The sequence below is a fragment of the Ptiloglossa arizonensis genome, chromosome 3 (assembly GCF_051014685.1).
Source record: "Ptiloglossa arizonensis isolate GNS036 chromosome 3, iyPtiAriz1_principal, whole genome shotgun sequence".
In the NCBI taxonomy this organism is placed as follows: Eukaryota; Metazoa; Arthropoda; class Insecta; order Hymenoptera; family Colletidae; genus Ptiloglossa; species Ptiloglossa arizonensis.
The window spans coordinates 8,893,027-8,911,597 of NC_135050.1; the positions used below are offsets into that span (position 1 = coordinate 8,893,027).

At 32.6% G+C, this 18,571-nt stretch overlaps 1 protein-coding gene across 4 annotated transcripts in view; it reads left to right on the plus strand.

Annotated features, from left to right (window-relative positions):
- Cher (filamin A protein cher) overlaps positions 1–18,571 on the plus strand; it is a 91,741-nt gene that overhangs the window by 208 nt on the left and 72,962 nt on the right. For all 4 annotated transcript variants that reach the window (XM_076307762.1, XM_076307764.1, XM_076307763.1 and 1 more), the window contains exons 2-3: positions 9,446–9,801; positions 17,148–17,497. In XM_076307762.1, the coding sequence (XP_076163877.1) occupies positions 9,465–9,801; positions 17,148–17,497 (687 nt within the window). In that variant the 5' untranslated portion in view covers positions 9,446–9,464. The remainder of the gene's footprint in view (positions 1–9,445; positions 9,802–17,147; positions 17,498–18,571) is intronic.

Here is an 18,571-nt window from a genome sequence, read left to right on the forward strand (position 1 = left end):
TTGTAAGAAAAAGGGTTCCAACTTTTAACTTTATCGCCTATATTTTACTTTCTTCTGTAATCAATAGGTTTTATCGGGTTGAAGGTGTCGCCTTACGCGAGTAGGGTTTACACTGTTTATATTAATATTTATTATAGAATTTAACTCTTCATAATTGCATCTAACTAGTATCTTGATCGTTAGCTATACTTTACGCGGCACATTTTCTGAATTTAAGAATTCATACAAATAATTGGTTTTTCCAATTATTCTTCCATTCTGAGCAGTTCCACTGAGATTGCTATTAATAGATCATTTGCATTATGCCATTTTGTCTTCAATGCATTAGTAAGCATTTGATTAAATCTGTAATTGTTCCAGTTAAAATCAAAATTGTGCCTTAATTTGAAAAATGATGATACGAGCACCATTTAATTTTATGAGTGAACTTATGTTTTCATCGATATATTTCATTAAGTTTTTTTTCAATTTGTATTTTTCATATCTAACATAATATATAATATAATATAACTAATATAATATAATATAATATACTATAATATAATATAATATAATATAATATAATATAATATAATATAATATAATATAATATAATATAATATAATATAATATAATATAATATAATATAATATAATATAATATACGATGTAACACAAAATAAAATATTCAACTGAATCACATACGATGTACAGTAATGCATGATTAACTTTCACAAGATTTGGGATTCAACAGTGAAAGTTTCGTGTGTAGGTTAGCGTATTTTTTGTAGAACTGAATTCAAACATTGCTCGACAAAGAAAGAGAATGATAAAACAGAAGGAATTGAGATAGATATATGTAGCTCTAAAGCATCAAACTGCGACAAACGAGTCTCAGCACTTCAAAAAGATGCCGCTATGATAAAAAAATAATCACGCCAGATTCAAAACTTTACTTTCCGTGGTTTTCATGTTATCTTTCTAAAAATAGTACCAATGCATCCTTCAAATTCTTCTGATTAAAGAATCAAACTAAAATGAGTTCAAATGCGATATAAATCAGACTACCTTTAATTGACTTAATATGTGCAATATTATTATACATGGTGTACAGGGTGTTCGCAACAGGCAAGGGGATGATTTCTCGCATAAAATAAAACTGAAAATATAGAATAAAGTTTTTTCGTACAATCAAGGGCTTCATTTGAAAAAAAATCGAGTTTAAAAATATATTGGTACATGTGCACTTAGTCAAAGCTTCATTCGTCCGGTCTAATCCGTAATTCCCGTAGTTGCTTACATCTATAAACAATATTGTTTAGGATATGATATAATTATAATTAATGTTAAACCGTCAATTTTAATAATGGATTTATTCTAGTAATTTAGAAATGTTAAAAACGTCTTCCTTGTTGTAGACAAACTCTTGCTCGATAAATTGACGAAGCGTGAACCGAAAATAATGTGTTCGATCTTTTAACTCCTTCAAATGCCTGAATGATATTATTTTTTAATTGATCGCGATTTTAATTATTTTGAACATAAATTATTTGTTTCACTTGACTCCATCATCGGTTCACTGATCAGTTCCACTGATTGATAAATGAAAATTTAAAGGAGTAAGATCTGTCGTTCTCGGGGGCTATGCAACAGTTCTACTTTGACCAATTCGACAATTATACCTCTGGTTTAAGAAGTTCTTCACAACCTGGAAAAGTGTGGTCGTGTTTCGTCATATTAAAAAATGAAGTTTGTAGCGATACAAAAAATATAAGTACGATGCTCCTATTAAATTATTCGAGAGAAAATGTGGTCCGATAATCTGGTTGCCGATTTTGCCAGTTCATACGTTCAAACTCTGCCATTTTTGAAAGTGAGTTTTATTCGACTCTTGTTGTTGGTTTTCCCAAAAATGTATGGGAGGTAAAAGTACCATTTGCGGAAACTCAATATAAATGAAAGACTTTTGAACAATTAATACAACTTTCTTTAAAAAATAGTGGAGGTCATGGTTTTCAAACGATATTCGATTTGCATAGTTCATCATCATTTTACACGATTTATAAGAGAGACTAGGGTCATTACTCAGGTAGCACTGTAGATTCAAAAGACATAATTATTAAGTAGATTCTAGGACATAAGTTTCATATATTCCAAGAACGTTCGTTTGATAAATCTTATACATAGATAGTTTAAATTTCTTATAGGAAAATTAAATTTCAGATGTTCTAAAAATATTCATTTTGTAAGTTTTGGGAATGTTTTTAAGAATTAAATTTCAAATGTTCTATGAACTTTTATTAATATATATTATTTTTTATTGAAAATAAGAAATAGAGTTTGATTTATTTGATTGGTCTGGGTAATCTAATCATAATTTCATAACGCTGTAATTGAATATGGTTATTGATATTTTATGTCGTACAACGAGTGACAGATTTCCTAACCTCAATCTGTCAAAGGAACCGCATACACTCAAAAGTTTGTGGTACCTTGGAGATCAGAACCTTTTTATTTTTGTGTAAAGTTGATACAAGTGTTAAAAAGTATTGTGTTAGTGTTGGTGTAGTAACATTCTTTTTTTAAAATTGGTTTTGTTAGTTAATTAATAGTCTTTTGTTGCTTTTTGTTGCTAAGGAAGATTGGGGGTATAATATTAAGCGTGAATATGTATGTAATTTTCTTTAATTGTTTATTATTTTTATATAATTTTCTTGAAGGTGGTCGCACTTGTTGAGATGGTGCCGGGTCAATTTTAATCCGCATTATTTTAAATAAATGACAAATATATGTATATTTTCCAAATGTATCTAATTTACTATAAAGATAATAAAATCTTATAAACACCATATCATACAATATCCGAATATGCAAATTTAGCATGGATCAACAATAATCTAGTTCGCCATTTGACCGGCTCGTTCAGACGCTTAAAACATGTTTCTTTAATGAAACTTTTAAATACGTAATTCTATTTTATAATACTTTATAATTCAAATTATATTTTAATTAGAAAATTCTCACAAATACAATGGTAGAAATTTCATTTAAAAAGAACCAAAAGTAAAAAACTTTTATCGTTTTAATTTATCTCATCGATGTTTTCTTTTTTTACCGTATTAGATCTAAAAATTAGCCATGCCTGATTTAAATTCCATTTTTTATGTAGTTATCTGACATTTACTATTCCGAGTTGGTCATAAAACTGAAAAATGGTCCACGAAGTGGAAAATCTCGGAAAAATGTAGTTAAAATAGATCATATCATCTGACGAACACATCGATAGGAGAAGGTATTTGGATATAAGGAAACAGCGCATAAGCAAATGGAATAAGAAATCTCAGTTTCTGTAATTCAATCGTATGTATTTTCCATTTATATTCATTAAATTTTAATACATAAAATTAAATCATGACAATAAATTTATTTCTCTTGTTAGTAACACGAATTAAATGAGTAAGAATCTTCAATTTATTGGTATTATTAAAATTAATACATCACATGTCAATACACATGATGACAAAATATAATTCGAGAACAAACTTTTCAAGGATATCTTACTTTAAGTATATAAAAAAAAAAATAAAATTTTATGCAATTTTATTTATTATTTTTAAATTATTTTTCTTTATTTTATTTTTCTGAGCATATTTTCATATATCAATTTCACCTAATATTAAAATTGAAAGAATTTGATCACTAAAAATAAGTACAATATAATATTTTTATGATATTCCTTTATTGAAGTTTATTATTATATTTGCGTCAGATTTAGCAATTACGTAAAATCATCGTGATTTACTAAACAATAAAATAAAAATTAATTTACTAATAGCCATTTTATGCCCATTCGGAATTTATTTTATTTTCAAGTTTAAGATTAAGGTGTAATGTTGATTTGTAGTGTCTATTCCTAGTAACATATGTACTGCTTACAAACAATACTAGAACAGACTTTATACTGTGTTGAAGATTAAATGTCTTTAGACTGATTTGTTAACACGATAATGAGACAAAACACTGATCAAAGTTGATCCTAACATGGTTAGATTCGGAGAACTACGTGTTTTAGACTGGTCATCTTAGCTGCCTGACCTTAACCTAGTTGAACTGTATGTGGCTCGAGTTAAAACTTCGTGTACGAAGGTCTTTATCTTCAAAGAAGGATTACTTATTCCATATTTTACAAGAAAAATGGAGTCAGATTTAAAATGATTTTATTAACCGATCGAGAATTTTAGAAATACATACATAAGTAAATAAATTGTACCAAAAGAACAAAATTAAGTAAATATGAAAACGAGAATACAATAGTCAAGGAGGATAAAATGAAAGAGGGTAAAATGTAAAAAATGTTGAAAAGTATAGTTTTAAAGTATACATTAAATCTCAGTCTAAAACGTTCTAAAAATTAACGTTTGTTTTTTCGCATAAAAATGAGAAGAAAAAATTATATTAAATAACTTGAAAAGGTTATAAATATAAATAAAGTTACAAAAAGATAAAAGGAGTATACATTTAAAATAATTATTAAAAAAGGTAAGTGTGTTGTATTTATGGTCCTGAAATATTATTTATCTGAGAAACACAAAATACTTATATACTACAACAGTTTTGTGAACCTAGATATGTAGGTACACGATATTTATCTTACAATACTTACAATACATAAGTATAAAGTACAATATATAAACATGGAAATTGCTGAACGCAATATTTTTATAATTTTATTCTAAACTCTTCTCATATTTGTATTTTATTTTTTTTCTTGCATTTTTAAGCAAGAAGAATAAATATTAATTTTTATGAATAATCCAAATGTATGTTCCACAATTTATTTTATTATTTGGGCTTAATATACATTTTAAAACTACTTTTTAACATTTTCTAGATTTGATACTTTTTTATTTGATCTGTATTCTCTAACGAGTGGACACACTCGAGTGTAAGTATTCTCATTTTCATATTTGTTTAATTACATTTTGTTCTTTTTATACAATTCATATACTTATGTATTTCTAGATATTAACAATCAATTTTTGTTGAAAAGTATCAAAATTCTAAGTCGAAACTAGTTTAAATTGAAACTTATTGGAAACAGTAATCATCTGTTTCTTTAAATCTTTTTTACTTTCAGAGAAAGACCTTTTAAATGTATGGTTCAGTAAAAAAGATTTAAAGAAAAAGATGATTATGAATTCCAATTTCAGTTTTAATAAAATAGAAGAAACTGTTATTTCTGGAAATGACAAAAGCGATTATGACATTAATATGAGGACATTAATATGGGGCAAGATGGGATGGTTAAGGAAAAATTATTACAGAATACTTTATTCATTGATAATATATTTACAAAAAAAATTATAATTAGTATAGCATCTATTTACTGAAATATATTAAAATAAACTTATAAAACTTAACATAAAATGTATTAAAAAATAATTTCCATTGTAGTGACAATTTTTCATATACAAGATAAAATAAGACATATCTATTTGCACATGTTACAGACATAATGTTTTCATCTTCTCCAGCACATCCATAGTGAGCCTATCCTAAACATTCTATACATCTAATTCCAACTGGATTTAGGTTTAACCATGTGGGGAATTGACATTGTATTTCTAGAAGATAGAATTTCAAATGCATTTTGTTGTATTCCAAAACGAGCAACCAAGATTTGCATCATCCCTATTTCCTGCAGTTCTTAAAAATGCTGAAGTGCTAGTTTCTTCGGTGACTCTGAGGGTGATCAGTTGGTAGTTGTTGAAGGTGTGATGCTTCCTGATATGAATTTTAAGAAGCCCCTTGATGTAAACTGCCCAGAACTCGACCGTGTGAATCTCTCTGATGTGAACCTCCTAAGTCACTTCTAGATCATTTTAATAGGATAACAGTCTATATATAAGCCTACCAAACGCTCGAATAAAGCAGTTTGCATTTTGAAATCAATCTCTTGCCATACCATTACTCTGTCCGTTTTACGATCGAAATTAATAAAATCTTCTTTTACTACGTTGCACTTCGGAATATTTTATAAAGTTAAATTGTTAATTGGGATTAGCGATTGTTGCGATTCTCACCAATCCATCACTACTTTGACAGCTCCCAACTCGAGTTAGGTTCGAATCCTTCTTTACCAGTAAATCTGGGGGATTCGTCTCGTCGCAACAGTATGAACTAAAATCATAGTGTATCTGTTATCGATTATCGATAGGGCAAAGTATGTTTGACGTAGCGTTTTGAACCAGCGAGCAATTGGCAGCACAATAGTTTTATGCCCACTTTTTCTCCCGGGCCACGTATGTTCCTTAGAAAGGAACCATTTTTACGCTATAACAGTCCATTTGTTTAATGTGGTTATTGTTAGCAAAATTGTTGATAGCGTTTGGGCGTAATTGGAAATCTTCTGAATTAAAAGATATTGATTTCTCAATTGTCGTGAGTTTAAGATCGGTTGAATCACATCTTGTATTAAGTGAATATTGAGACGATGATAGGTTATCTAAAGTAATACATATGTATATAGGTATATCCGATAAAAAAACATGGGTTATAGAGAAGCGGCTCAAGTCTTGACCGAGGGTTCGTCCAGAAAGAACGCGATCACTCATATTGCAAATCGGTGAAGCGATTGTGATGCAATTGATTAAAATAGTACATTAAGTAATTTGTTTATTGTACTGGAGATAATGATATCTACCTACTTTATCGACTTATCGATCAGAAAGAGTGATTCAGAGGGCAACATTTGTTTCATTCAATTTTCCTTTCCTTTTCTCGATCAGTTCAGTTACGTGAGCAATTCATTGACAAAAAAAGTTTTCAATTTGCATTAGTGATCGTTGCACCGATACACGTATGGTGCCGATCTCAAATTTAGTCAACCGGTTTTTAAATCCATAGCTGCTCGAGTCGACGGTCGTATCGAACAGAAAAATATAAATAACGATGGGGACGATTCGGTACGTTTTACAGAGAGAAAACGTATTTTGGTGATTAGTATTAGGCATAGATATTTCTCCGCAGAGTATGGGTAAATTGGGATCGGTTAATCGTATTATAATCATACGTACGCAAATTTTAATAATCATATTATACTTACGAGGTGTGATTGAAAAGAAACCGGACCGAGTTTACAAACGTTTTATTAATAAACGATTATGGCGAAATTATATGTTCGCAGAAGGAGGCTACGGCCATCCAGTTTCTATCACTACCGAGCATGGTCCTTACCACGCCCGGCAGCGACAGTTGAGCAGCAATTACATTCACCAGGACACGGTGTTCACCCGCTCAAGCGAGGTACATCTCCACGATGTGCTGTGCCGTGTCCTGGTTGCCGGCACAATGCCAGCAGCGCGTCGTCGCTTCCTTTACTCTACGGTGCAGGTACTGCCCGAAGCAACTGTGCACGGACAGCACCTGCACCGTCCGGTAGGTGAGGCTACCGAAACCTCTGCCCAGTCACTTTGACAGGACAGCTTTGATGGTCCGGTGACGGCGGTGGGCTGGGCTAGCCGCTGTACCATTGAAGCAGCGTGTACCTGAGGCTTGAGGGCTTCAACCTCACGTCTCGCCGGTACAAACGGCTCTTGTAGCAAGCCACGTGCGAGCTCGTAAGCAGATCCAACGGAGGAAGCCTCGATAGGACAATCGCCATTTCATAGAACAATCCATGCTGTACCTAAACGTAGACTCTGTATAGAATTACTAAATGGACCATGCCCATTTAGAGAACCTGGCAGCTCGAACCCTGCAGATGGGGGAAGAGTTGGCCCAAGATATCGATTATTATCTCTAACCACGGCAGCCAAAATGCTTCTCAGAATGCCAATGGTTCTCGAGGATCGGTCCCAGATATCTCATCTGGGACTTCACTACTCGGTCACCCACTCGGATCAGGAGGGGTGTTGATTCCTGTCGAGTTATGTGCATCAAGTACCTTCCTACATAAGTGCAATGATCTCAACTTCTATGCCTCGAACGCTTTTTATCATTTTGTTTACTGTTACTGAATGTCGGAGATGTGGTCTGAACCGTTGTGGTTTCTGGAGTTGTGCTGGTGCCTGGTCTTCCAGAGTTCTTGTCGTCTTCGAGAAACGTTCAACGATTTTTAATCACGAGTACTACTCGGAGCGTTCAGTTCGATTCATGGCGTCGTTGTCATAAACTCGATACATCGTTTTAAAGGTGTTTACGACAGGTTTTTTTAAAAATTTAACAGAAAACTTCACGTTTGCACTTTGTCCAAACTTTAAGGTTCGCTTTATAATCGTGGAAACACACAATTGCACTTCTACAAAATTGTTTGTAACATACGTCACGATATTCACAGCTCGTTGAAACTTAACGTGCTAATATACAAGGGCAGCTACTTTTAATCGCGGCAAAGGAAATATCTGTCCGTATGGTATAATGGTGCATACTAAGTGGTAAAATGGAGAAATTGGGATATTGGACAAAAATAAGTATTTCACAATTTTAATTTAAAATTGAATCGAAAGTGTACTTAAAATTTAATCGGTGTAGGTATACAATCTAAAAACATTTAAATTTTGTCTAAATAACGATCTGAAACATGCAACACGGATCGTGTAAAAATATTTGCTTTATCATTGTGCGAAAGTATTATATTCGTCTCCACAGTCTCCAGACTTAAGAAATCATGTGTAAATCAAATGTAACATTAATTACAAATGATGCACAAATTGTAAGTTTTATACGGTTATATGTAAGTTCTATGCCCAGTTATGAAATTTGTTTCATTTATTTGTTACTTATAGAATTTTTGAATAAATATATGTTAAAACTATTTTCTCTTGTATCAGTTTCATTTATTTGGTTTAATTTTTACATTTTATAGATAAAAAGCAAATGAACTGTAAAATGTACAATTTTAAATGACCCTTATTGTCATTTTTTTTTTTTTGGAGTAATTTTTTCGTAAATAGCTTAAACAGTTCTATTATTTTTAGAAAATTTCTCATGTATACGAACTGTTTGCTCGCAAGTCTTTATTGTTTAGAGAATATTACTATGTACATCAATTGTGTATTTTTGTCACTTTAATATTCATATTTACAAAAACATGATAATATGTAGAATGTATAGAGTCTTAACATAGTTACACATACAAAAATCACGTGTATATATTCACTAGGGTATATTTGCAGCTGTTAAATTCACATGTACAATATTTTTAACGCTTATGACATGCAATCATATTTTCTATGAACACGCATACCAAATATAGGTCTAACATACTAAAATAGAACACAGTAGGAAAATAAAGAAGGAAAAGTGAGAGCGAGTCGACGAGCCTCGATGTATGTAAGTAGGTAGGTAGAGAGTGAGAGAGAAAGTGTATGTAGTGGGGAAGGGGCGAGGTGTACTGCGCAGAGTGTATACGCACACAAAGTAAATTCCACCACCACCGTGCTCACCATACCGATGTCGTCCCGTAGGAGCGAACCGGCCGATAAAATGTGCGAGAACGATAAGTCAGTCAAATGCGAAAACGCCGAGGAGGAGGACGAGATGTTCGAACGAGATTTGGTCGAGGATGCTCAATGGAAACGAATTCAACAGAATACATTCACGCGGTGGGCAAACGAGAGGTTGAAAGTAATAAACAAACACATTGGCGATTTGGAATGCGATTTGTCAGATGGACTTAGACTGATAAGTTTGATCGAGGTGCTTGCGCAGAAGAAACTCCCAAAGCACAATCAGAGGCCGACCTTCAGATCGCAACAACTGGAGAATGTGTCAGTGGCTTTGAAGTTTTTAGACGATGAGGGAATAAGGATCGTTAATATCGGTGAGTGACGGTTTTCTTCTTGCTAAGTATTGTCAATATTCGTGCCTGAAAGTGCAATATCCTTTTGTGGAGAAAGTTGAAGGGACATAGAAATTGAATGTATTTTTTAGCAATGGTCGAGATAGAACAATCATTTTTTTTTTATAAAGGCATGCGATGCATCTGTGCCGGTATTAAAGATTGAAACGTAAATCTCACTTTAATTTTTGCAAGTAAATTACTTGCTCCTGTTTATTCGCTTGTAAATACGAAGAATTTTTTTTTACTAATATAAATAGAAACTCGAAACTTTTTATCTCAATGTTTAACCGACAGCATGTTGGTGTTTGGTTTTTTAACAGTTTTTTTTTTAGAAATAATATAAAGATTACACGTTCCATAATGATTACACGTTTGAATTAAAATGTGTCATAATCTTAACGTTTGTGAGAGTGTTGCTCCAAATTACAGATGTAGAAAATTAATTAAGTACGATAACGATTGTTTTAATATTTATGATGAATATTAAAGGCGGGGCTCGTGTCAAATTTTAAAGGAATGGAAAAAATGTTTGTCATGCTTTACTTATTTTTCGTAATTTAACAGTATTTTGAAACATTCGGTCAACTACACTAATATCGGTGTTACGTGTTTACAATAAATGTACTGTAAATACTATGTATATCTCTCATGTTATCTGTCCCCATTAAAATGGAGTGGAATGGTTGTTATGAAAAATCTAGATTTTATTAACTAATTCGGATACGCTGTATCGAATGGTAGTAGTTTATATTTCCAGTATCGACCAAAAATGGGATATTCGTATCAGAAGTCGAATTTTTTGAATGCAATATGGTATTTTTTATTGCAATTTGGATTCTACGTGAAAAAAAAATTTTTAAATATTATCTCGAACAATTTTTCGAACAATTTTTTAAAGTAATTTCATAGTTAGGTACTGATGAAATTTTTAAAATAAAATTACTGTAAATACTTTAAATACAGGACGAGGTATCTAAAACAACCCATCTGAATAATTTGTACGCTTTTAATTGTAGAGAGAAAAGTATGAAACAAAAGTTGTTTGATTTTGAGTACGTAGTGTGACATTAATGATTTTTTTTTGTAAGTGAAATTGGAAAGAAGATATAAAAATCGAACCTGTTTTTATTTAGATTTTGATAGAGCAATGACACTTAATTGAAGGTCATTCAAGATTATACAAGGTCAACTTTAATGGTAAATAAATTGTTTCAAGGCACTCGTCAAATAATTTCGTGTTTTCCCGGCTTGTCGGTATACCACTCTTGTAATTGTTTAAGCGCATCATTGGACGTAAATAAACATTGAATCACGCATAGCATTACGCGTGCTTATTACTTAGTTCGAATTTATCTATAGATTAAAATGCGTGACTTAGGAAATGTGTTACAGAAAAAAAGAGGAAGTCAATATGATTTTTATGTACGTTGTCAAATTATAAGAGCACGACGTTTTTATATTGAAAAATTTCTCAATCGTATCCATCTCTCGCATTGTTTTTTCAACCAAAGTAAAAACTTCTCAAGAAACAGACAGAGTGTATAATAAAAACCAGAGAGTCCAAAAAATAAGTGATAAAATTGTAACGAAAATTTTAAACGGAGCAACACTAAATCCATGTCTTAATACAAGACAGTTTAAACGTGAAAATAGTACTAATCGACAAAGTATTTTGCGAATACTCAATTTCAGCATATTTCATTCGTTCCGTATCTTGTTTCATCAAGAGTGACAATAATTTTCAAAATCGTGTACAATACTGCGAATAGGCACTACGGAGACGACAAAAAGATGATATGTTCTTTAGTAAAATCTTATTTACCAACAAAGCTATTGATTAATAGAAAATCCATTACAGGTTGACCTTGTGTAACCTTCAACGACCTTCAATTATAGGTCATTGTATTCATCTTGAAACGCTCCATTAGAAAATCAATAAAAAAATAGATTTTACTTTTGTATTAGTTCTATGCCTTCACCTGTAAAAAAAAAATGATCGATATCACGTGTGTTTCTCGTAACCAAACAAAAACCTTTGAGTTTCCCTACGTTCCAATTTGCGTATCATTCGAAATAGACGTAAGGTTTTCTCTTCGTGTAGCGGTTGCTTCAGCAGTATTTCATCGGATAGATTGTTCCGTTTTCGAAACTTCGATCCAGCCGGTTTAAAGTCAACGTTCGGAAACGTTCAGTTCTCGAAGTTTCGGCAACGGTACACTCTAAAGATTTCGTTCAGTGATCGCGAATCCTTGACAAGGTCGCATCAAAACAAACTCTCATTTACAATAATATTCCGTTGAATTTTCTCGAAACTGTCGCTAAGGGTCACACCGTTACGGTCTTGCCTTTGTCTACTTCGGAACGTCAAAACATACACATACACACACATACCAATCACATACACATACCCATCACATACACATACCCATCGCATACACATACCCATCACATACATATACGCATACGCATACGCATACGCATACGCATACGCATACGCATACACACACGCATACACATACTCATACATACACACAGAGAGACAGAGAAAGAGAGAAAGAGCGAGTTGTGTACAAAGCGACACACGCGTCTGCTTGGGTTCGGCACGCACCGTTGACCATTGGGCTACGCGATGAAAAAGCTCGCGTAATCCCGGAACCGCGTAGAAATCAATTTTCGTCACGTCCACCTTCTATGCAACGAAGCAAATTCCTCACGCGGCGACAAACGGTCTCGACGCAGTCTTAAAGCAGTCGCGATCTATCAAGCGAACAGAAAAGCCTCGAGTCAGCAGTCTCATAGAGGAGCCTCGGCGAACCGCACACAGAACCTGGCCAGAGTAGCGAATAGTCACCCGTGGAGTCATCGGGGCGCCGAACGAGCAAATCGGCCGCGTGAAAAGACCTTTCTCGAAGCTCGTCCGTCGGGCAGCATTTCTCGCTCTTTCGCGTATTCTTCCTCTCTCGCTCTCTCTCTCTCTCGCTCTCTTACTCGTTCGTGCACTATCGCACTCTGTTCCGCGTCGCTGGATTTACTTCTCTCAGTTCACGTCGTCTCGGTTCTCGTAAAATTTTTTATACGGTCTAATTAGTTTCTATCTTTCGCGAATAAAGTAATCGCGATCAAATGTCAACCATACTCAACGCCGAATCAATTAAGTTGAGGGGACTCAGCAGCCTGCATATTCATTTTTACTCCTGCTCCTTACCACTTACCGCGCACCGAACGGTGCGGTATCAGCGGATGTTCGCGCCGCTAAACCGCGAACCAAACGAGTATGGATGGACGTTTTTTCTTTGATTAAAATTACTCCGGTTCAAATTATCGAAGTTTAGAATCCAATCCGTTGTATTATTAATATAACTACACCACGAATCTAAGAAACTGTGAAAACTCAGTTGTGACAGAAATAATATACTACTTAAGGAAGAAAAAAATTTATTTTATATATATATTTTTTTTAAGTTCGTCGCAGAAAGAATAATCTTAAAAGAAATTGTTCAGTTCCGAGGTTAACTGTAGAAAGAAATATGGTTTTAGTATTGTGATAAAATTGCAAGTCAATACTATGAATCATTTTTCCTCCAGATTGGCTGGAAACAAGTTTGAAATATCACGTTTTGAGAAAAACGCATTATGTGGTTATTTACAGATATCTTTTTTCATCGGTTAATCAAATGCTTCAGTCGCAACATAAATATTATTCAAAATACTTTTGTATGTAGATTTGCATATATTAGTTTAAGATCCATCAGACCACAAAATATATTTATTTCACTTTTACGCGTGCCTAATAATTGCACAACAAACAGAAATAATTTCAAAAGTTCTTTTGTTAATTAAACTTCGAGAGTTTATATACGTACATTGTACCTACACGTAAAAATTATTTTAAACGATCGATATATAAAAATACAAATAAGTATAGATAGGCAGATATGTATTAGAGTTGTATGATCTTTGAAGAATTGAAATATTCGATATTCGTAAAAAGGGATCTCTATGCTAGTCATATTCCAAATATAGAAGTTACTGCGTCAGTCAGCATGAATTTATACCTGCAGATTGTAACAGTTAATGCGCTGTGTGTGACTCAACCAGGTTTTTCAGAAATTATTACAAGCTTTTGCGACGGTATAAAAAAAAGACAATTATTTTACACTCCAAATGGCACCTATTCCCTTAACTAAGTGTGTATGTACTTAATTTTTGCATAAAAATTTTTTTCAAAAAAACGATACAGTAACAAAAACGGTATATATTCTACAGTCTATATGTTCTATGTTCTATGTTCTATAGTACACTATAGCATATATACCGTAAGTAATGTGCGATTTAAATATTTCTATTAATGCATTACGAAAGAATGATAGAGTAAATACGTTAATGTGAAAGTTGAAAAAAGATTTGTACATCTGTAATTTTAGTGCTAACAATTTTAGTCCGCGCTCACTGACGTTGACCAATGACATTGTTACAATAACCAAAACGCAAAAATAATACGAAAACTATAGAAAAGAAGCCACGATCGAGTCGACCAAAGATACTCTCACGGTTACAGACGAGTGGAATATTTTTAGATAATCCGTAAAATACAATACACCTTTGGTTGTATGAACTGTTACACGAATCGAATATATATTATATACGTGTAATTAGTATTATTCTGTAATACGGGTAAGTTCGAAATAAATGTAAGTGAATGGACATTAGCGATCCAGTATATTTCCTTGTAATCGCTACCATAAATGATACTCTTGTATCTTCAAATTTCAAAAATTCCATTGCTTTTTTTAACGATTATTTGCTTGAATCGCGGATCCGGCGTGCAGTCATAGTAGCGTTGCTGCCAACTTATTTCTGGGAACATATTGTTCCCTATTCCTTACCACCAACCTTCAATACGAACAAGTGACGTGGCATACGCTATTCGGATAAATTAATTCTTTTTGAATATTGCATAACAATACAAACTATTGATTAAAAATTCAACAACTTTCTTCGATTTCCATTCTCGTTTCTATGTCTTTTTCGAATGAAAGAAGTGTATGATAATGTAGTACCAAAGAAATATTCTAAGAAATTAATGATATTGACAATGATTGAGTTTCCAATATTTATTGACTGTATTGCACTCTGCAGCTGTCGCATACTCTATGTAACAATGACACTTGTCGCCTAACTGCTCCGAATTGAAGCGCTTCAGCATATGGCTCGAGTTTGGCAAACATTTATTCAAATAATAAATAACAAATAAAATTAACGTTTCAATTGTAAATAATAATTACATTTTTATTTAAATAAGAATCCCTTTAAATGATTTTACAAATAACTTGTTCCTTATTTTTCATTTGTAACGAAAATATTTTTCTATTTGTATTATACTTAGGCGAAAAACAAATGATGAATAATTGTAGGTTTTCTCTCGTTTATTATCTATACGATGAATATTTGGTAAAGTTGAAGATTAAGGATGACCTTGTCAATTTTTATGAAGTTTGATTATGTTATAAAGAACGCGATTTCACAAAAACTAAAGCTGACCGGTATAATAATTGCGTATAATTATACGCAAAGGTAGAAGTTGTACAAAATTGCGTCCTTTGTAACATTCAAATTTCAAAAAAATCGGTGAGATCGTTCTTAATCTGCAACTTTATCAGATACTTTGTGCATCAGTTTCATAAATATACAAAACTTGTCAAGTATTAATTACGCTTTTTAAGCGATGATTCACAGTTTATAGTCGCCTTATTACTGTTTTTCAAACAAACTGCTCGAAAATCTGTTTGCTTTTCGCACATCAGTCATGTTGCAAAAAAATTTGTTTGATTAGAGTCGATGAGAATAAAGGACATTTTATTACCACGTATGTATTTAGACTCTTCATTTCCAAATTCGAGTCTCGGAAATATGTCATTATTAAATATTTACAAATCCGTTACAACCATTTCCGGATCAGTCTGTATTTCGTTTACTACGCAAAATTTTAAGAATTTTTCAATTCTACTATTTCCCAAATTTGTCCTACTGTAAACATTATCCATATGGTGTAACTCTGTATAACTTTTAGTCACAGCCCTTTTATTAGGTTGTTCGGAAAGTCAATTCGTTTTCCAAAATGGAGAATATATAATTTAATAAAATATTTGTACACTCTAAAAAAATCGTGTTTCATTTTCACTAAAAATAAAACGAAATGACTTTCCGAACAACCTAATAAAGTAAAAACTAACGATGTCTATGTCATGTCGATGTCATGTAATTTATTAGAAACATGAACCAACCATCTATTTTTCATTTGTGGATAGTACTATGTAGTCATGTCTTAATAAGGAACCTGATGAATTGTCCGTGAAGAAGTTGTCTTGGGTTGTTAATAAATGGGACTTGACGTGATCTTTCCATTCTTTATTCCAGATTTATTTAATTTTTGCGTCAAGAGGTAGGCTATTTCTCTAGCTGTTCTGTTAACTTTTTCGTGTCTATACCTACGAGGGGATCCATATTATTGTGACTGTATTGTTCATTCGAATCAAGTTTTCGTAAGCTTTTTTGCATTGTTGGATAACTGTATTAAATGTCGAGTACGAATATCTTCTCTGCGTCACTTCTTTCCGTAAATTGACAATTTACATCTGGAATTAACAATGAGTTTAATCGGGGCTAAAGTTTGGCAAACATTTATTCAAATAATAAATAACAAATAAAATTAACGTTTCAATTGTAAATAATAATTACATTTTTGTTTAAATAAGAATCCCTTTATATAATTTTACAAATAACTTATTCCTTATTTTTCATTTGTAACGAAAATATTTTTTTTATTTGTATTATACTTGGGCGAAAAACAAATAATAAATAATTGTAGCTGAATAATAAATAATAATAATCAAGCTTCCTATGTTGCTCGTTGGCATGGATAGTACGTGACATTAAGAAGATAATCACCATAGATCAGTAACGAGACACTGATTTGTCATGGTTCCTTCTTTAACGTTGCACAGTTTCTTTAACAATATACAATAGCTTTCTCCCATGTGAAGAAATAGAGGCAAGGGCACGAGAGATTCCTAGATTCGATAGTACTAATTTAGAATGAGATTGAATATCGTAAGGGGGGCGGGGGGCAGCGTATCTTAGTCTTGTCTAAAGATATGAAATCTTGTTTTGGTGGATATTGGTGATACTGGAATTAGGAAGATATTGATGTCTTCGAACGGAAAAAAAAAAACTACTACCATCGAAGGACAAACTAATATCGTACAATGATTTTAAGTTTTTTTTTTCAGCATATAACTACTTATATATTTTTATGTATTTCGCAGATTCATCAGATATAGTCGACAGCAAACTGAAATTAATCCTTGGATTAATATGGACGTTGATTCTTCACTACTCCATTTCCATACCAATGTGGGAAGGAGAAGACTACGACGAACCCGGTAAACGTTCAACACCGAAGCAACGATTAATGGGTTGGATTCAATCAAAACTACCAGATATACCAATTTCCAACTTTACTTCCAATTGGAACGACGGGCGTGCTGTTGGTGCTCTCGTAGATGCTGTTGCTCCAGGTCTGTGCCCAGATTGGCAAGATTGGAATCCAAATAATGCTATAGAAAATGCTTCCGAGGCGATGGGATTGGCTGACGATTGGCTCAATATACCACAGGTTTGTACGATCACACCTACTTCCTGCGTTCTAATAAATAAATAATTACGTTCTAATCAACGTCGCGTAAAACACAAACAAATTTAATTTTGTTCAGGGATTTGAGGTCGCATCAATTGCTGAGTTAGTCAGTAGAGTATTTCGTGTAATTTTTGAACAGTAGCTTGGTTTCTCTTAAAAACTTGATTAGATTTTCTGTCTTTTCTTTGTGGATATTGTCTTTCAATAGTGGTTCGCTTTTGAAAATTTGTCGACGAATCGTGTACTTCAGGCAGTGTAGAAGTTAGTGATTGTTATTTTCTATTTCAGATGTTATAGGTAATAATAAATTTTAATTACATTTTTTCTTTACTTTTAACAGTTCAAAGAGTTTAGAAACAACAATTTTCAATGGAATTTGTCTATTGGAATTGTTTGAAAAGAACTTCATAGTTTGGTGATTGGTATCCACAGAAATATGTGAAACGAAAAAAACGACAGCACACTGAAGTATTAAAACAAGTCAAACATTATTTACATAAAGTGGGTGTCCCATTGAACGCTCCCATCGGTCTCCCATAGGAAGACAAGCGAGTAGTGGATTGCATGGTGTCAAAACGCTGTGCATGCATTCTCGACGAGTATTATCTCAGTCTGCACGAAATATAAATCGTTCTAATTTTTCTAGCGGGAAGTTTTTTCTTCAAAAATGATAGAATCCAATCCTGGGCAGGGTTTTCGTGTTAGATAAAGAACTTTTCATAAAAATATAAATATTGTTCGTAGAAATTATGCACATTGGTACTTTTTTAAATTTTGCCATTGATTTACAACCATTTAGGACTAAAAATAATCAATATATTGTATAACACCATATTCGAGAAATCCTCGTCTATCTTTTAAGGCCAATGAAAATTACAAATTTTGTAATTACAATGAAAATTCTGGATTTTTACAAACCCTTGCGTTTTTTAAAACTGGGGGTGATAGAACAATATGGCTTCCAGATTTTTGTTTAGGAGTAGGGTCTATAAGGATCATCGGGTGGTTATTGAAAGGCAAAAAAGTTTCAATTTGTTGGACAGTGTTATTAAT